Consider the following 22,360-nt stretch of genomic DNA (forward strand, 5'->3'; position numbering starts at 1 on the left):
GGGGTTACACAAGTATCACGTCAGTAAGATTGAGCAAGAAAATATAATTAAATCGGAAATTATATAGCTTATACAATAAAAGGGAGAAATGGTCATTTTGCATAAAAGATGCTATGTATATTTTTATCTCCAAAACTCTTCGAGAGGCACGATTTTTTTAGGTTTGTAATTATTTTTTACTACAATCAAGACAATTATTCATGGAATCATCTAGAAAGAATATGAATGATCAAAATAGTGTCATTTGTCATTTACTATTCATAATTAATTAAATAATGTGGCTCTTGCTGTAAAATCAAATATAGCTACTACCCTACTATTCACCCCACTTTGGAGAATCAACCGATTAGTAATCAAAGGAGGAAGAAGAAGTTGCAATCTATGAAAGTTTCACTTAATTTGTGTTGACGCTTTGAACCAGTCGAACCAACGTATGGTTATCAAGGTAGGGCTCTCTTTTATCCTATTTTTCTTTTATTTGAAACTTATGATAGGTTATGAGGTAAAACTTTTCTGACCTCGTTGGTTGTGAAATAAGGTGTGTGTTACGTTTTGAGTTTATCTATCAATCCTTGTCCGTAGACGTCAGAAACATAAGTTTTTCCATTGAACTAAATTGAGTTGAACCTATGTATGATTTTGGGTATGAACTGACTATCTTAGTGCATTAATCCATGAATCTTAATTGGTCAAATTGTTGTTGAAAATGAATAATATATCTTATTTAGTGACCAAAATAAATTTATTAGAATTTATAATGGTCATTTGATATATTTTGAAAAATTGATTGGAATATTGAAGTGAAAGATTTTTTTTTTGAGTAAGGAATTGAATATGGTAATGACTAATAACTAAGTATGATTATGTGAGTGGATTAACCATAGAAATGAGACTAGAATTGATGATTGAAGCATATTCTAACGATTGCAAATAATTGAGATTAAAGAAATTTAGTTGATAAGGTTAATGAGTTTTATTTATAAGATTTGGTAAAAGAAATATGATTTAGAATGACTATGGATGTTAAACTAAATTTGAGGATTTACTAAGTAAGATTAGTAATTACGGAGTATAAAGTAACTAGTGGAAATAGTAACTTAGAATTTGATTAAGGGAATAAAAGACATGAAACACAGATGGAATGGATAGATAAAATGAGTAGTCTATGGAATGCATTTAATTGATCTTGAAATTTATCTGTGATTATTAATATTTTTAAATTAGTATTAAGTTGACGAACATAAAACTGTGAATAGTAATAGAATATTTGGTGATTTTTTTTATTGGTGGATTTAAATAGGAGTAATTACTGCAATCTATATATATATATATATATACCTATATATAATGGGGTGTGCAAGGGTCCTTACAGCATCTTAGTGTAAAACACAACACAAATCACAAACCTTGGATCATTAGATTGGATGATTGTGATTAGTTACATTATCATACTAAAAATCTACATTATTAGACGAGGTACATTAGACTAGAAATTTACATTATTAGACTAAAACTGTACATTTTTAAACAAAATGCTACATTATTAGCCGAGGTACATTATTAGGCTAAAAATCTACGTTATTAGATGACACGTGGCATTAATCTAACCGTTAGATCACAAAACCAATGGATTGCATGTGTTTTGTGTTTCACTTATACTTAGCTTTTGGATATGAATACATCCCTATAATATATATATAAATAGGGTTTTGATCTATGCAAAACCATATTTAAATACAGAAACGCAGAATAATATCATGCGTAGGGCATTTTTAGGTCATACTAACCAAGTATGACCTAAAATGATCTTAACATGACATTAAACTCAAATCTTATAATATGACCTAAAAATGCTTAATTATGACCTTCCGTGTTTTTGGTTAATTATTGACCATTAGATCATCTAATCCTAGGGCTAAGATTTGGGCTGCATTTCTGGATTTAAACACATACTTATTTTGATCATCTCCCTATATATATATATATTTGTGAATGTAAATACAAAATATGGGGTGTTACAACAATTGATCTATGTCAGTAGGTGAAATAATTCTGCGACACGTTCTACCATCACACTAATAAAAATGTGAAACATCTATGTCAATAATAATTTCGTTGGTGGATAACTTCGACCTGAGCTCGATTAGGATGGTTCTGTCAGGGGCGGTGCTGCTTGGGAACGAGCTGGAAGTCGCAGACGGTTTTGGACAGGTGAAAAGTAAAAAATAACTTATATTCCTTACTTCACTTTTCATGTCCTTTAAATGATCATTTAATACCGGAAACACTAAATTCAATTTAATTAGTCCCTATATTTGTGTACAGATTATAAGAATTATACAACTAATTGATTAACTTTATTTTACTCTAAATTCAGTGTTAGGAAAATTAGTTGGGTAGGTGGAGGAATGTGAAGTTAAGTCGGATTAACTTGTCATTACTCCCTATTGATGTATTGCATATATAACTAATCGATTTGAATCCTTATTATGGTACCACTTGCATCTAATACTTTGTCAATTTTGATTTATAATATAACTAAATGCACGGTTCCTAGAGAGAGATATTGCACCGAATTTTCAACAAATTCAACATTTATTTATTGAACAATAGAATGGCATACTTAATTTTATTTCATTTTATTTAACCCTTTTTTTTATAGTGATGCTCCCGTGTTTGTCGGGTAATTTCAATAAATTGTTTAATTAATCATAGAATGACTGCCAATCTCTGCAGTTGCTACCACGTAACAAGCATGTTAAAAATTTGTACACAAAGTTATGTACTTAGCCATGTATGATAATAATAATATTATCATAATTTATATCCTTTTTTATTCTAGGTGGGTTAGATAGACCACGAGGAATTCAAAGATATTAGACAAAAATAATAAATTCATGGGCCGACTAATAAACATAAACTTCCTAGCCCGTTTGTCCATTATTATAGGTGGGTTAGATAGACCACAGGGAATTCATGTTATTGGTAAAAAATAATAAATTCATGGGCTGAATAATAAAAATAAATTTCCTAGCCTGTTTGTCCATACTATATTTTTTCGTAAGTAATATTTAGTTATATTATAATCCAAAATTGTCAAAGTATTACATGCAAGTGGTACCACGATAAAGATTCGAATCGATTAGATATATATGCATCACATCAATGAGGAGTAATGACAAATTAATTCGACCTAACTTCACATTCCTCCACCTACCCAACTAATTTTCCTAACACTGAATTTAGAGTAAAACAAAGTAAATCAATTAGTAGTATAATTCTTATAATCTCAACACAAATATAGGGAGTAATTAAATTGAATTTAGTGTTTCTGGTATTAAATGATCATTTGAAGGACATGAAAAATGAAGTTAGGTATATCAGTTATTTTTCACATTTCACCTGTCCAAAAACCGCATGCGACACGCGGCTGAGCAGAGCCGCTTCCAGCTCCTTCCCCAGTGGCGCCGCCCCTAGCATAACCATCCTGATCGACCTTAGGTCGAAGTTATCCACCAGCGGAATTATTAGTAACATAGATGTTTCATATTTTTATTAGTGTGATGGTTGAATTTGTCGCAGAATTATTGCACCTAGGAAACATAAATCAATTATGTCTTCAACTAGTCTTTTCAAGTGATGTTTCAAAACTAATAAAGATGATTTTTATATTTCTACGGCCGAGGGCTATATTTTGTTTATTTATGTGGCTAGCCAGGGCCATATGGGCTATATGTATAAATATATCTTTGGATTGGACCGGCCCGACCCGACCCAATATCTTGTTGGCCCATAATCTATATGGTCAGATCAGTTAATTATATGTAAAAGAAATTAATTAATTTTGTCACTTTATATATATACCTCTTTATGGCTTCATTCAGGTACGATTCTTCATTGTAGTTGAATGCATCATCAAACCCCAATATGTTCTTCAAAAGGTCAACCTTGAACAAAGTAATATATATAAATAAATTAACTCTAAAAAATATAAAGTAATTACAGCCCCAAAAAGAAAATTGTTGCTTCAGTATGAAGATAATTGCTGAGGTTGTTTTTATTAATATTTTTTATTAAAGATAATGCTTATTGAATATTTTAAACCTTGAATTAGAGTTGACTTTTGACTGTATGGTTATTTATGTTAATTATTACTATTATGTTCCATATTCATTTAATCACCAACAAATTATGCAAATTCAAATTGAAAAAAGAAGTTGGTGAATGGATTTTTATAAATTAATTTAAAAGAGTAATTAAAAGACATTATGTTGTGATCCTGCGCTTCCAACGACATAACACCTAAATAGGTTAACAAATTGGCCAACAAGCTAACCTACAACTCCTGATGCAGCCGATATAAAGACGAGTTCACCCTTTTTTGGAGAGCAAATCTCGTAAAATCCAACATATGCAGTGATACCGGCCATACCTTCACAAAATGATCGTCAAAAATGCAGTGATAGACGCAGAAAATTTCATTTAAAGATTATTACTTAAGTCTAATACTTTTGTTAGCGATGTGTGTATGATGTGGTTATGTGTTATTATTGTTAACATTTTAAAACACGTATTTCACAATTGATTTATTCTGATTTTGCTTCCGATTAAGATTTTGAGTTTAAAATGGTTTGATATAATTCTATAACTATAATTCAACCAATGAATTATTTAACTATAAAATTTAACATTATTTTGGTTGATGTCACATTTAATAGTTAAAATGCAAAATCAAATCGAATCAGTAATTTGGTTGCAAAATCAGAACAAATTAATAGTTTGAACGTTTACATGTGAATTTAATAGTTTGGTTGCAAAATAGAACAAATTAATAGTTTGATAATTTACATATGAATTGTAAAGTCTGTATGCAAAAACTATATTTTGATGAAAATTTATAAATTTATAGGCAAATTATCCTACAATAATATGCACTGACACGATACATACGACGGCTAATTTGACAAACAAATTTACCAAGAATTCCAGTGTAATAGGAGAGATGCACATCCATAGAAGGGATTTTTAATAAATGTGATGTATATTTAATTCAACCCTACTTATATCTTTCTTTTGTTTCTTGAACTTTGTTTATAGTTTGCCGTTTTTATATATTAAATTAAGTGAAAGATATGGATTAAAATCCCACTAGTCACGAATAAATATATTATTTTCATACGGTTAATTTTTACCATGAATTATCCAAGTTTATACATTCAAAATATTATTCTCGATTCTCACATAAAATGTGATTTTCACATTAATCCATGAACACAGATAAAGTGATGTAATTATGTTATGACTATGAAAAAAAATACACTAGAACATTTAGTGTATTAATACCTTCATAAATAACTTTATAGCGCCTAAATTAACACTTTATTAAGCCATAACGTGTAGTTTCTTCATAGCCTCCAATAAATATAGTATAAATTCTCAATTGATCCTTGATTAACACTCTCCTTTTCATTAGTCGTTGCATATCTGCTATTCTTTCTACATCGTTGAGTCGAAGACTTGAAGCACAACGACAGAAGCTTGATTCTGGCGGTATTCATGGGCCGGCGGTGGGGTCGGTCGGCCCCCCTTGACCCCAATCGCCGTTCATTCCTAGATCTGGTTATATGTCTTGGCCATATTAAAATAGTAATTTTGTTAATAATTAATGGTTAATTAATCTCATTTTGACTTTATGAATGAGTTAAATATGGATTGACTTGATTAACATGTTAAATATGAATTGAACTATATAGGTTAGGACCAGAAGCGAGGACACTTAATTGATTATTATTGTATAGGACAAAATATGTTTTTTTAATATACGAGCCTAATTTTGGACTTTAAAATACAAGTACTCTACTAATTATTAATGTATAGGATAAAATATGTTTTTTAATATACGAGCCTAATTTTAGACTTTAAAATAAAAGTACTCTACCTAATTGACAAAATCTATTAATATATAGGACAAAATATGTTTTTTTAATATACGAGCCTAATTTTGGACTTTAAAATACAAGTACTCTACTAATTATTAATGTATAGGATAAAATGTTTTTTTAATATAGGAGCCTAATTTTAGACTTTAAAATAAAAGTACTCTACCTAATTGACAAAATCTATTAATGTATAGGACAAAATATGTTTTTTTAATATACGAGCCTAATTTTGGACTTTAAAATACAAGTACTCTACTAATTATTAATGTATAGGATAAAAATGTTTTTTTAATATTGGAGCCTAATTTTAGACTTTAAAATACAAGTACTCTATCTAATTGACAAAATTTATTAATGCATTGGACAAAATATGTTTTTTTTAATATACAAGCCTAATTTTAGACTTTAAAATACAAGTACTCTACCTAATTGACAAAATCTTTAAACAGTGGATCAAAATATCTTTTTAAATAAATATGCGAGACAAAATTCAAACTTTAGTCAAACTAAATAAATAATAAGTCTAATATTGTGTCGCATTTTTACGAAAAATTGAAAGTATTGAAAGTTAGGATTGGTATACTGAAAAGCATATTTCGAGCATGTTGCACGGATAGAATTGCTTGTATACAATAAACTCTACAATGCACTTTTAACCCAAGGCGAGAAGAAGTAATTTTATCGCATTGGTGTTTGCTTAAATGTATAAGAAGCAAACAAGTCTAATTCTTCAACATAGTAGACTGGTCGTGAACGACGTTCACAGGAGGTGACGCAGTCGGTCCTTTGTAGAAGAGAAATAGAATTTCACAACCTAGATAGGCTTTGGCTACCTATCGTGAAAGGTTGCAGTGTCAGTCCGCATGTTTCCTTACTTTAGGAAATAAACGACACTGGTGTGGTATAGCACTAAATGATCTAACAGTTGAGATAAGTCTTTCTTGCTATTTACTGAAAGACGAGGTCTCGGTGATTGTTATTTCTTAATCATTGTTGACATAACATTGAGCATACGATATTGATTATGCACTACTTTGATTTATCAAATGGTGCGGATTTCTCGCAATCCAAAAATCCTGATATCTTGAGTAGTGGTGATTAATGTCTAGAGGTGCTAGTATTGTTATTGCAATGAATCGTGTGCTGGGTGAGTCCAGTTTGATAATATCCTCAAGAGGTGTTCGAAAAAGGTTTTATTATTCAGAAACCCGGCCGGTTGGAATTTATTCCAGAATAATAAATAAAGATTTTGAACTAGACAATTCTTGGAAAAATATATTAATTAGTTAAAGTCAAATAGCAGGCTTAAATTAATTAATGGATATTTATATCTTCAACAAGGGAAATAATAAATTAAAGAGGTAAAGCCCGGATTACTCGTAATTTGGGATTGGACGGGCAGTCAATATTATTATACTATAGTGGATGATAATAATATTCTGTTTGGATTTAAATTAAATTGGGGCTCAATTTAATTAGTAAAAGTCCAACAGGTTTGGCCCAAGTCCAACATCCATGGATCAGTAATCTGGCCCATTATAACTCAATATAAAAGGAGATTAGAAAGGAGATTATTAATGAATTAAGTGTTAATTTTCGTGTTCCCTGTGGGAGTGGACGAAAAATCGGTTTTTGAGAAAACTAATATTCTGTCTCTTTCTAGTCAAGCCATTTTCGATTATGACAAGCATTGCCAACCCAAAGGTCATTATCTGAGTTCGGGATACAGATTAGAAGATTCGTGGTTGAGTACGAAGAACATCACATGGAGGAGGCGCAAGCAATCGTCGATTCTTTGGAGTATCAGATCGGTAATCCTAAACCGTAGAATATCATGAATTAGGATTTTAATTCCTTAAGCATGATTTTTGTGCGTTCTTGTATGCAATTCAATGTTTTACATGTGAATCAATTAATCCCATAATCGGTCAAATAGATCTGTATATCTGTTTTATTTGTGTATGCATGACTTCCGCTGTGCAAGGGGCACCAAACCCCAGCAATTGGTATCAGAGCCAATTTTTGGCTCTGATTATGTGGATTAATTTCATGTTATTTAATTGCTTGAATGCATAATTAAAAAGACAACAAGAGCACATTCGGTGAGGACGCGCAGTCGACGCTCCCGCCGGGACTGCACGTCACCGAACGCGCAAGGCTTGATGTCGAGGAGAGATTGCTTTATGTGATTCTTTGCACTAAATTTCGTGTGAGTGAATCAATTTGAGTATGTAATGATTACACATGTATTCAATTTGTGATTACCATGCGTGAGTGCTACTTTCATACATACGTGAATTCAATTGTTTTAAATGGCGTGAATTTTTGCCCTACGTGAATGTATATTCCCAGTCGGCAATTTGGGTGTCGCACCGCAATAAAAGTAGCACCGGAACGAGTGGGAGCCTATTGGCAGATTCCCGGACTTGTGGAGCGACGGCATCCCGCAGCGCAGCGCCGGTGGCCGCAGAGACGAAGACGTTGCAGTAGCGACGACGACACGGCAGCGGTAATCAGGCAGCAACTGCAGTGACGCTGCAGCAGCAAGGCAACAGTTCGATCGACGGCAGGCTGGCCAAGCTGTGTCGGCAGCCCAAGCTCTCGAGCTGGGCAGCTTGCGTGACGCAGAACGGCAGCTGTTCGTGAATCGAGTGGGAGCCCTTCGTGGGCAGATCCCGAACTCGACGGACGACGGAGACGATGCAGAGGCGGGCGGACTCAGTGGGAGTCCAACACCCTGTGCGCGACGCTCGATCGGGTGAAACCTGCCCGACGTTGCATAGCCTAGGCTCGTGTAGCGACGTAGCATTCCAAATTGGTTAAGATTTCCAAATCCTAGGATTCAATTTGGAAAATAATTCAAGATATGATTTAGATTAAGACTTTATTATATCTTTAATTGGATTATCTAAAGTTTAATTTCTAATTAAATTATGGATTAATTTGGATTTTATCCTTATTTTATGAATTTAGATATATTTAATTATATCTAGAGAAATCCTAGATAAATTTGGATGAATAATTAAATTTATTTCTATCATATGGATTTATATAGATTTTATTCTATCTTGTTGAATCCTTGATTGACTAAGATAAATATTAATTAAGTTTATCCATATTTTGTAGATATTGATAGATCTATATCTATCTAGAATATATCTTAGTAGATTTGGATAATTAAAAGCCATGTTTATCTTTATCTAGTGGATATTTATAGAATTAATTCTATTTAGAAAATATCTTAGTAGATTTAGATAATTAAATGTATCTCTATCTTATAGATATTGATAGATTTATATCTATCTAGAATATATCTTAGAAGATTTAGATAATTGTTAATCCAATATTGTAATTATCTTTTGGATTTAAGATAGATTTAGTTCTATCTAGTTAAATCCTAGTTGAATTAATTAATATTAATTCTAGTTTATCCTAATTTTATGGATATAAATAGATTTATTTCTATTTAGAAAATATCCTAGATAAATTTGAATAAAGATAATACAAGATAATCCTAATCTAATTGGATTTTGATAAAGTTAATTTTATCTAGAATAAATCCTAATAGATATGATATATTCTAGTTTCTTATTCTAAATAATTTAAGATTTTCTTAAATCTTAGAGTGATTGGATTTTATCTTATGGATTTGGATAGATTTGTTTCTATCCTGAAATATCCTAGTAAGATTTAGATAATGATAATCCAAGGTCAATTTTATCTTGAATTTTAGGATTTGATTTTATCCATGTAAAATCTAGAATAATCATAAGAGATTTAGATAGATTCCATTCTATCTAAGATAAATCCAAAATTAATTTGGATAGTCATTATCCAAATAAATCGTATCAAATCCGAAATTCCTATTTTGGATAAGATAAGGAATTAATTATTTAATTAAATCTCCCTAGATTTATTAAATAATTTCAATAATTATCCAGTGAGATTAATTATCATATTATTAAATGGACTTATCTGTTTATTTGGTGATTATCTGCTTTAAGTGGATTGTCTGCCTCATCTACTTATGTGATAATTATGCAAAAACCATATTTAAAATGACTAAGCGATAATTACAACAGTGCGTTGTATATGGTTTCCATAAATTGGTCTATATATGAAGCAGTTTCTAATATTATCGCGACCCACCTTAGTGGGAGCAATAATCCTACGAAATAGCAAGTTCATAAGATTAGACTTCTTAATGGTAAATTGTTTAAACTGGAAGCATGTTTCTAATATTATCGCGACCCACCCTAGTGGGAGCCATAATCCTACGAAATTGCAAGTTCATGTGTTTAAACATATTTATAAGATAGCTATGCAATTTTGTTAGTGGCGTGCGACCTTCCCTAGAAGGAGTATCAAAACAAAAACGAAATTCCTAGATGCTAATATTTATGGTTAAAGCTTAGGCAATATTTGGCGGCCATGCCACCTTAGTGGTCTCTGGACTATTCGTCAGTATTGTGACCAGGAAATTGTTGGAATCCGAATTTGTATGACCTCCCTAGAGGCGTACTTATTTTGGTTTTAGCAGTTGCGAGATACATAAATTGTTTTGTGGTTGTTTGCAATTATGTATCAAGCATAGTATGTGATAAATAGTTTTATTTCTTCTCAGCCAAATTCTTAATAATGTCTGCGAACCTTAATGAAATCAAACTCGAATGCCAAAATTATGTAGACTGGAAATATAAAATGGATAAGATTCTCATTGCTGAAAACTTAAAGTTTGTATTCACCAATTCATGTCCTCTATTTCCTTGATAAAATTCTATAAAGAAAGTTTAAGAATGCATTTCATGCATGTACCTGACAAGTTCTTTGAGATAGAAGGTCAAACTACTTTATTTTAAGTAGTAAGATACGTCTTGGTTTATATTGATGAAAGAGGAATTCCAATAAGGACGATGTCCAGATTCTATTGGAATATCCACAAGAGATAGAATTTTTGAAGAATCTTCTGATTCAGTTACTCAAATAGTTTCTACACTCAGTTCATCTCCAAATATAATAAGAAGTGATTATATGAAGGTTGTTACTTAAAAGTTGGAAACCTTCTACATGATATTCACTTTATTACTAATAGAGGAAGATAACATGATAGATGACAAATTCGTTAAAGCTGCATCTTTCCTATGTCTTAGTTCAATCGAACAGAAGACTAGCAATGGAAAGAGGGAATAGCTGAATTGTCATCAATGCCTGCTAGAAAGCAAGAAAGGCAAGAAAAATTTGGTGAAAAAGCAAAGAGAAGATGCATTGTAAGTCGGATTGACCTCTTCTATAGAAGGACAATGACTTAGATAACAATGCAATTTCTAAAAGAGAGATCTAGATCCAGTTGGGCAGTTGTTGCAGTGGGAGCTATTTTTTATGCTCACTTTATTGTTTTGTTTTGATGTATAAGACTTTGTTTTATTGGTACAATTTAGTTTGGAAAGAATTCAGTTTCAGTTTCTAAACTTGTTAATGATTAAATGATGTTCGATGTCATTTGATAATGCTTGCATTATTGAGAAATGTGGATCGAATATCTATCATAGTACCATAGAAAAATAAATTATACATCATAGTATCTAAACAATATAATTGCAAAAAGATTGAGTTTAACAAGACAGTTCAACTTCTTAAACAATGAATGATAAAGTATTTATGGTACTTAAACATAAGGCCAAGAAAATACTTAGTAATTGTTCAAACTAATTTTGTCTAACTCAAGTGACTATCACGATTTTAACAACTTGTTTGTTAAATAGCTTAAATGTCAAGAAAGTCTGGTTGATGCATTATAAGTTAGAATCCTTTGGTGGTTCAAGGGATTCAGAATACTTATAGAGATGCAACATAGAAAGACTAGTAAGTCTCAATGGTTTACACCATAGGGGACGAGCATTCAGAATACTTATAGAGATGCAACATAGAAAGACTAGTAAGTCTCAATGGTTTACACCATAGGGGACGAGCAATGAGTTAAGATCATTAGTGGGAGTTAAATCCTAGTTGACTACTCCAAGCATTCTTCTAAAGAATGGGATAGTCATATAAGAAGATATCAAAGTCTCTCGAAGACAAGTTCGATAAGTGAACAGTTTTACTCAATAACACCTTATCATTGATGGGATATACGTTGGAAACAACGAGTTATACCTTAAAGAAACTACCATAACATCAGTACCTTCTACATCACACGAGTTGTGGACTAGAGGTAAGTTTAGTCTAGCACATCTCAAGGTGTGGAGTTATTCCAAGACATGTTTTGGAAAAGGTATCCAAGTAATTGGAGTTGTGTACTGAGGTATGTTTTAAGGTTGTCCCAAATGATAGAAAAGGTACAGGTTCTATAATCTTCACGGCAAGATGTGTGTTTGTTTACACGAATACTAGATTCTTCGGTGAAGATTATGAGGAGAACTACAAGCCTAACAAACATGATAATTCTCAAGATAATGAGAATATCTATTTTCAATCTTAACCAAGAAGTCATACCATTAGAAACTTATGCACTAAGAAAATCAACGTTTGTACCTAAGATTGTAAGAGTCGTGTTGTAGTAGGAGCGTTCTTTGCGAACATAATAAGTTCATGGGTCTAAAAGAGTCTTGAGACTCAGTCTTAGATCAACTTGAACATTATCCCTGTAACTACAAGGACACAATGACTTATTCAGATAATCATTCTTGATAAGATGATAGATTCTAAATAACAATCTTAAATAGACAAGAATGTTTGCAAGACTTGCGAAACTACCCATAGACTATTTCAGTCAGTGGGAGCTAGTGGACCTGCAAGTGTAAGCATGGATCTCAAAAGGCTAGAATAATGGCAAAGGGTTATACCCAGAGAGAATTATATTCTCGCATGCCATTTTTTCCTTAAGTCGATTTGTATATTGTCTATTGTATCCTACATAAATTAGGATGTATGTACTATGATTGTCAAGACAATTTTCTTTAAGTAGAAGTCTTGAGGAGATCATCTGCATGGAACATCTTAACGGTTATGTAATACAGGGCAAGAAAGTTGAAAGTGCACTATATTTGGTATTCTTGGTACGCTACGATGATGACATCTATAAAAGTTGATAAACAACTTAGAGGGCTATCTAGCGTAGGAAACTGGTCGTCTACCCAGTTTAAGGATGATGGATTTAAGATAATCTAGTTACATTCTAAGCATCTGTGTCATTAGATTGCTAGAAAAGAATGTTATGTTTTCTTAAAGAATCCTACATCTACACAATACTTAGACACTTTAGCATTGAAAATTCCAAGAAAAGGTTTTTCTTTTTCTAGACGGAATTATTTTGTCTCTAGTTAAGTGTTTTTTGACATTGAATGAGATCAAAAAGAATGAGACAAGTTCCATAATTGGATGTCTCTTATATACTATGATGTGTATTAAGTTAGATATTAGCTTTGCTGTTGGCATAAAAGCATGATATCATTTTAACCATGGCCAAGGACATTGGATTGGGTAAAGAATATACTATAGTACTTGAAGAAGACTAAACGGTATGCTCTAGTTTACCAGACATCCATGTTATGTCCTTTAGGTTACACCGACTCGATTTTATAATTGATTGATGATCGAGTTATCCTCTGACTATGTGTTAACATTAGGAGTTGAAAACTGAGTCATGAAGGAGTGTGATTATATCACAGACTTTTTCATGAAAATTACAAGTGTGATTTCATCAGAAACTACTAAGGTAGTTGTTAATCTCAGTAACTTCCTAATAGCTTTGACCGTGATTCCGAGTATGTGTCTGAGTATTATATTTTGTTATAATTACTCTAGTCATATGTCTAACTCGAGGGAAACACGATCTGATAAAGCTAAGCAATCACATAAAGAGGAAGTATGAAATTAATTAAGGATTAAGTGCGCAGCAAGACGTTATGGTTTCCAAGATATCATTAGAGAACAACCTGGCAGAATATTTCACAAAATGTCTATATGGCAACATGTTTTACACATGAGGTGAAAAGTATGGTAGTTCGATGTATCATGGCCCGAGACCTGCTTAGAGTATAAGTGGGAGAGTTTTGGCAGTGGGTATACTCGAAAGCATGATTTTGAGTATAAGTGGGAGATTGTTAGGATTGGTATACTGAAAAGCATATTTCGAGCATGTTGCACGGATAGAATTGCTTGTATACAATAAACTCTACAATCCACTTTTAACCCAAGGCGAGAAGAAGTAATTTTATCGCATTGGTGTTTGCTTAAATGTATAAGAAGCAAACAAGTCTAATTCTTCAACATAGTAGACTGGTCGTGAACGACGTTCACAGAAGGTGACGCAGTCGGTCCTTTGTAGAAGAGAAATAGAATTTCACAACCTAGATAGGCTTTGGCTACCTATCGTGAAAGGTTGCAGTGTCAGTCTGCATGTTTCCTTACCTTAGGAAATAAACGACACTGGTGTGGTATAGCACTAAAGGATCTAACAGTTGAGATAAGTCTTTCTTGCTATTTACTGAAAGACGAGGTCTCGGTGATTGTTATTTCTTAATCATTGTTGACATAACATTGAGCATACGATATTGATTATGCACTACTTTGATTTATCAAATGGTGCGGATTTTTCGCAATCCAAGAATCCTGATATCTTGTGTAGTGGTGATTAATGTCTAGAGGTGCTAGCATTGTTATTGCAATTAATCGTGCGCTGGGTGAGTCCACTTTGATAATATCCCCAAGAGGTGTTCGAAAAAGGTTTTATTATTCAGAAACCCGGCCGGTTGGAATTTATTCCAGAATAATAAATAAAGATTTTGAACTAGACAACTCTTGGAAAAAGATATTAATTAGTTAAAGTCAAATAGCATGCTTAAATTAATTAATGGATATTTATATCTTAAACACGGGAAATAATAAATTAAAGAGGTAAAGCCCGGATTACTCGTAATTTGGGATTAGACGGGCAGTCAATATTATTATACTATAGTGAATGATAATAATATTCTGTTTGGATTTAAATTAAATTGGGGCTCAATTTAATTAGTAAAAGTCCAACAGGTTTGGCCTAAGTCCAACATCCATGGATCCCTAATCTGGCCCATTATAACTCAATATAAAAGGAGATTAGAAAGGAGATTATTAATGAATTAAGTGTTAATTTTCGTGCTCCATGTGGGAGTGGACGAAAAATCGATTTTTGAGAAAACTGATATTCTGTCTTCTTTCTAGTCAAGCCTTTTTCGATTATGACAAGCATTGCCCACCCAAAGGTCATTATCTGAGTTCGGGATACAGATTAGAAGATTCGTGGTTGAGTACGAAGAACATCACGTGGAGAAGGCGCAAGCAATCGTCGATTCTTTGGAGAATCAGATCGGTAATCCTAAACCGTAGAATATCATGAATTAGGATTTTAATTCCTTAAGCATGATTTTTGTGCGTTCTTATATGCAATTCAATGTTTTACATGTGAATCAATTAATTCCATAATCGGTCAACTAGATCTGTAGATCTGTTTTATTTGTTTATGCATGACTTCCGCTGTGCAAGGGGCACCAAACCCCAGCATTGAAAACAACTTTACAAATGTTGTGCGTGAATTAGTCAAATGTAGTGAACTTAATACCTAATGACCTATAAATACAATAAATTTTGCCAGCCATAACCTAAAGTCATAAAAGACAATACAAACTGAGACTCGTTCAGTTTCCCTTATATGGCCTGGTGGGCCCACGTAATTGGATCTTTTTTCAAGTGTTTAGTGTTGGAGAATTGCGGCTGGTTAGGGGCTTTAGGTGTTAATATTTGTTTTTTAATTAAATGGTTGCTGAAGAAAATACCCCCGCCTATTATAGAGTAGAAGGAATTTTTTTTAGTCCACGAACTTTGTCAATGTATCATTTTAGATCCGTGAACTTTAAAAATATCATTTGAAGTCTGTCAACTATGAGTTAATATCAATCGAAATATTTTTTTACTATTTTCAAGTTTTTTTGATGAAAATACCCTCAATACCGGGTACATATTTTTAATAAACTTATCACATACCCATATTTTTTTATACATATTTTTACTACTCCCTCCGTCCCTGAAATTTTGTCACATTTCATTTTCTGCACTTGTTTTGAACAAATGATACTTCCTCCTTCCGTAAAATGTTGTCCATGGTTGATTCGGCACGTGTTTTGAGAAATGTAAAGAAAAGTGAGTGAAAGAAGTTAGTGGAATGTAGGTCCCATATTTATATATTGAATTTATAATAGAATGTGAGTGTAATAAGTCAGTGGAATATGAGAACCATTTACCAAAAAAGTAAAATAATAGCAAAGTGGACAACATTTCACGGACGGACCAAAATGGAAAAACTGGAAAACGTTTCATGGACGGAGGGAGTAATAAATAATTAATGAATAAAGGGTAAAGTAAGATAGAGAATAATGTAGATAAGACTCTCTTCTACGTTATTCTCTCTCTTACTTTATCATATGTCCACTTTAGCTATTTATTATCATTTACAAAAACCATATGAGTATGTGATAAGTTAATTAAAAATATAATTGAGGGTATTTTCATCCAAAAAACTTGAAAATAGTAAAAAAGTACTTCGACTGATATTAACTCACGGTTGACGGACCTCAAGTTATATTTTTAAAGTTCACGGATCTAAAATAATATTAAAAAAAAGATGTCCCTCCATAGAAAATTAGAGCTCCCTATGATTCTCACCTAGCAGAGGCGCCGCTACTACACACAACCCAAAACTTCTACTCCATTAGCCAAGAGCTTTTCTAGGGATTTTCAGATATAAAACAATGAAGCTGAACACCAGAATTCCACCAGAATCAACGGCAAAATGGGTGAGGAAATTAGCAACAAGCAAGTGATACTCAGCAACTATGTCAAAACATCTGTGAAAGAATCCGATATGTCGCTGAGAACTTCCAAAATTCAGCTCAAAATTCCCAGCGGTTGCGACGGCGCCGTTTTGGTGAAGAATCTCTACTTATCCATCGATCCTTTTATTCTTGCCCTCATGAAGAATCAGGAGCTCGATTTACCTTCTTTCACGCTGGATTCTGTATGTTTAGTTTTTTTAAGTGAAATTTTTCTTGTTGAAATTAATTTTTCTTCTGGTTGGAATAGAATTTGTTATACATGTCTTGATTTAAATTGGGGCCCTTAATTTTTTATTTTATTAAAAAAATAGACTTATAATACAATATTGTGTAGATGATCTCATTGGAATATAACAGTAGTATTTTTTTCGTTTGATGAATAGTTTGAGATTTCGGGGAGAAAAATATAAACTGTATCTTTCTATTGATAAAATGTTTGTTATGTCTTTTTGATGTTTCTGCAGAGGTCTTGTTTGATGAATAGTTTGAGATTTTGGGGAAAGAAATAAAAAATGTTATCTTTCCATTGATGCAATGTTGGTTGCACCTTTTTTGTGTTTGTTGACCTTTTTCTGGTGACAGCCTATTTATGGATTTGGAGTGTCGAAAGTACTGGATTCGTCTCATCCAAATTTCAAGACGGGCGAGCTAGTTTGGGGGTTTACTGGCTGGGAGGAGTATAGCCTTATTAAAGATCCAGACCAATTGTTTAAGGATTTTCTTTACGATCACATACATGAAGTTGTGTGTCGCGTCTGGCTCCTCCTCGTCATACTGCGAGATCGTCCCACAGGCGGTGATGCGACCGTGGGGTCTAATGTTCGGTAGCACCGCATCGAGAATTTTGCCTCCTACAGTTTCGAAATATATGTCGATCCATTAGGGGAAGTACCTAAATAGTTGTGATTAATTTCATACACTTATTAGAGATAACAAAGTACGGGCCGAGGTTGTGCTCATTAGACCGAAAGAGAAATTTTGATCATAAATATATGTTTTTTGTTTATTTATGTGGCTAGCCAGGGCCATATGGGCTATATGTATATATATATCTTTGGATTGGACCGGCCCGACCCGACCCAATATCGTGTTGGCCCATAATCTATATGGTCAGATCAGTTAATTATATATGTAAAAGAAATTAATTAATTTTGTCACTTTATATATATACCTCTTTATGGCTTCATTCAGGTATGATTCTTCATTGTAGTTGAATGCATCATCAAACCCCAATATGTTCTTCAAAAGGTCAACCTTGAACAAAGTAATATATATAAATAAATAAACTCTAAAAAATATAAAGTAATTACAGCCCCAAAAAGAAAATTGCTGCTTCAGTATGAAGATAATTGCTGAGGTTATTTTTATTAATATTTTTTATTAAAGATAATGTTTATTGAATATTTTAAACCTTGAATTAGAGTTGACTTTTGACTGTATGGTTATTTATGTTAATTATTACTATTATATTCCATATTCATTTAATCACCAACAAATTATGCAAATTCAAATTGAAAAAAGAAGTTGGTGAATGGATTTTTATAAATTAATTTAAAAGAATAATTAAAAGACATTATGCTGTGATCCTGCGCTTCCAACGACATAACACCTAAATAGCTTAGCAAATTGGCCAACAAGCTAACCTACAACTCCTGATGCAGCCGATATAAAGACGAGTTCAACCTTTTTTGGAGAGCAAATCTCGTAAAATCCAACATATGCAGTGATACCGGCCATACCTTCACAAAATGATTGTCAAAATATGCAGTGATAGACGCAGAAAATTTCATTTAAAGATTATTACTTAAGTCTAATACTTTTGTTAGCGATGCGTGTATGATGTGGTTATGTGTTATTATTGTTAACATTTTAAAACACGTAATTCACAATTGATTTATTCTGATTTTGCTTCCGATTAAGATTTTGAGTTTAAAATGGTTTGATATAATTCTATAACCATAATTTAACCAATGAATTATTTAACTATAAAATTTAAAATTAATTTGGTTGATGTCACATTTAATAGTTAAAATCCAAAATCAAATCGAATCAATAGTTTGGTTGCAAAATAGAACAAATTAATAGTTTGATAATTTACATATGAATTGTAAAGTCTGTATGCAAAAACTATATTTCGATTAAATATTATAAATTTATAGGCAAATTATCCTACAATAATATGCACTGACACGATACATACGACGGCTAATTTGACAAACAAATTTACCAAGAATTCCAGTGTAATAGGAGAGAGGCACATCCACAGAAGGGATTTATAATAAATGTGATGTATATTAAATTCAACCCTACTTATATTTTTCTTTTGTTTCTTGAACTTTGTTTATAGTTTGGCGTTTTTATATATTAAATTAAGTGAAAGATATGCTTTAAAATCCCACCAGTCACAAATAAATATATTATTTTCATACGGTTAATTTTTACCGTGAATTATCCAAGTTTATACATTCAAAATATTATTCTCGATTCTCACATAAAATGTGATTTTCACATTAATCCATGAACACAGATAAAGTGATGTAATTATGTTATGACTATGAAAAAAAAATACACTAGAACATTTAGTGTCTTAATACCTTCATAAATAACTTTATAGCGCCTAAATAAACACTTTATTAAGCCAAAACGTGTAGTTTCTTCATAGCCTCCAATAAATATAGTATAAATTTTCAATTGATCCTTGATTAACACTCTCCTTTTCATTAGCCGTTGCATATCTGCTATTCTTTCTACATCATTGGGTCGAAGACTTGAAGCACAACGACATAAGCTTGATTCTGGAGGTATTCATGGGCCGGCGGTGGGGTCGGTCGGCCCCCCTCGACCCCAATCGCCGTTCATTCCTAGATATGGTTATATGTCTTGGCCATATTAAAATACTAATTTTGTTAATAACTAATGGTTAATTAATCTCATTTTGACTTGATGAATGAGTTAAATATGGATTGACTTGATTAACATGTTAAATATGAATTGAAATATATAGGTTAGAACCAGAAGCGAAGACACTTAATTGATTATTATTGTATAGGACAAAATATGTTTTTTTTAATATACGAGCCTAATTTTGGACTTTAAAATACAAGTACTCTACTAATTATTACTAATTATTAATGTATAGGATAAAATATGTTTTTTTAATATACGAGCCTAATTTTGGACTTTAAAATACAAGTACTCTACTAATTATTAATGTATAGGATAAAAATGTTTTTTTAATATAGGAGCCTAATTTTAGACTTTAAAATACAAGTACTCTATCTAATTGACAAAATTTATTAATGTATAGGACAAAATATGTTTTTTTAATACACAAGCCTAATTTTAGACTTTAAAATACAAGTACTCTACCTAATGGACAAAATCTTTAAACAGTGGATCAAAATATCTTTTTAAATAAATATGCGAGACAAAATTTAAACTTTAGTCAAACTAAATAAATAATAAGTCTAATATTGTGTCGCATTTTTACGAAAAATTGAAAGTATTGAAAACAACTTTACAAATGTTGTGAGTGAATTAGTCAAATGTAGTGAACTTAATACCTAATGACCTATAAATACAATAAATTTTGCCAGCCATAACCTAAAGTCATAAAAGAAAATAAAAACTGAGATTCGTTCAGTTTCCCTTATATGGCCTGGTGGACCCACGTAATTGGATCTTTTTTTCAAGTGTTCAGTGTTGGAGAATTCCGCTGGTGGATAACTTCGACCTGAGCTCGTTTAGGATGGTTCTGTCAGGGGCGGCGCCACTGGGGAAGGATCTGGAAGTCGCAGACGGTTTTGGATAGGTGAAAAGTGAAAAATAACTTGTATACCTAACTTCATTTTTCATGTCCTTTAAATGATCATTTAATACCGAAAACACTAAATTCAATTTAATTACTCCCTATATTTGTGTAGAGATTATAAGAATCATACAACTAATTGATTTACTTTATTTTACTCTAAATTCAGTGTTAGGAAAATTAGTTGGGTATGTGGAGGAATGTGAAGTTACGTCGAATTAATTTGTCATTACTCCTTATTGATGTATTGCATATATAACTAATCGATTTAAATCCTTATTATGGTACCACTTGCATCTAATACTTTGTCAATTTTGATTTATAATATAACTAAATACACGGTTCCTAGAGAGATATTGAACCAAATTTTCAACAAATTCACCATTTATTTATTGAACAGTAGAATGGCATACTAAATTTGATTTCATTTTATTTAACCCTTTTTTTATAGTGATGCTCCCGTCTTAGTCCGATAATTCTTATAATCTCAACACAAATATAGGGAGTAATTGAATTGAATTTAGTGTTTCTGGTATTAAATAATCATTTGAAGGACATGAAAATTGAAGTTAAGTATATTAGTTATTTTTCACTTTTCACCTGTCCAAAAACCACATGCGACACACGGCTGAGCAGAGCCGCTTCCAGCTCCTTCCTAGCGGCGCCGCCCCTGGCATAACCATCCTAATCGAGCTCAGGTCGAAGTTATCCACCAGTGGAATTATTAGTGACGTAGATGTTTCATATTTTTATTAGTGTGATGGTTGAATTTGTCGCATAATTATTTCACCTACTAACATAGATCAATTTTTTCTTGAACTAGTCATTTCAAGTGATGTTTTAAAGCTAATAAAGATGATTTTTATATTTCTACCCCTGTGGGCTCTATTAGTAAATTCTAAGTAATTTAAGATTGAAATAGTGTTGCATATATTAATATCACTAAATTTTTCATGATAATAAAACAGTCATTTCCAGCCTTAATTCAACGGGACCCTTGCCCATTAAACGAGTCACAGAGAAAATTTAACCAACAAATCAAATTCTACATTGGGCCATTAAATGCACTATGAATGCCCCTATTTACAATTTCAACCACACCCTTATTTTATAAATAATAACCCTCTCAATCTCAACTCATCTTTGTAGTGCATAGACATCTCATCCGCCACAATCAGAAATCCTAGATGTACGGAACAATGTTCGCTGAGATGACGGTTGACGTACCGGCAACCGAAGCATGACCTAAAAAATGCTTAATTATGACCTTCCGTGTTTTTGGTTAATTATTAACCATTAGATCATCTAATCCTAGGGCTAAGATTTGGGCTGCATTTCTGGATTTAAACACATACTTATTTTGATCATCTCCCTATATATATATATATATATATATGTGAATGTAAATACAAAATATGGGGTGTTACAACAATTGATCTATGTCAGTAGGTGAAATAATTCTGCGACACATTCTACCATCACACTAATAAAAATGTGAAACATCTATGTCAATAATAATTCCGTTGGTGGATAACTTCGACCTGAACTCGATTAGGATGGTTCTGTCAGGGGCGGTGCTGCTGGGGAACGAGCTGGAAGTCGCAGACGGTTTTGGACAGGTGAAAAGTGAAAAATAACTTATATTCCTTACTTCATTTTTCATGTCCTTTAAATGATCATTTAATACCGGAAACACTAAATTCAATTTAATTAGTCCTTATATTTGTGTAGAGATTATAAGAATTATA

At 32.2% G+C, this 22,360-nt stretch overlaps 1 protein-coding gene across 1 annotated transcript; it reads left to right on the plus strand.

The window, feature by feature from the left end:
- Positions 1-16,611: 16,611 nt before the first annotated feature.
- LOC121766470 ((+)-pulegone reductase-like) lies at positions 16,612-17,889 on the plus strand. Its single transcript, XM_042162752.1, has 2 exons — positions 16,612-16,986; positions 17,387-17,889. The coding sequence occupies exons 1-2, from the start codon at positions 16,762-16,764 to the stop codon at positions 17,630-17,632; spliced, it is 471 nt and encodes a 156-aa protein (XP_042018686.1). The 5' UTR covers positions 16,612-16,761; the 3' UTR covers positions 17,633-17,889.
- The last annotated feature ends 4,471 nt before the right edge of the window (positions 17,890-22,360 follow it).

The sequence above is a fragment of the Salvia splendens genome, chromosome 15 (genome assembly GCF_004379255.2).
Source record: "Salvia splendens isolate huo1 chromosome 15, SspV2, whole genome shotgun sequence".
Lineage (NCBI taxonomy): Eukaryota > Viridiplantae > Streptophyta > Magnoliopsida > Lamiales > Lamiaceae > Salvia > Salvia splendens.

What these genes read in the sequence shown, in the direction of transcription:
- LOC121766470 (XM_042162752.1), top strand. Translation starts at nt 16,762, where the DNA reads ATGGGTGAGGAAATTAGCAACAAGCAAGTGATACTCAGCAACTATGTC. An exon ending in CTTCTTTCACGCTGGATTCT is followed by an intron (nt 16,987 to 17,386) that starts GTATGTTTAGTT and finishes TTCTGGTGACAG; the next exon opens with CCTATTTATGGATTTGGAGT.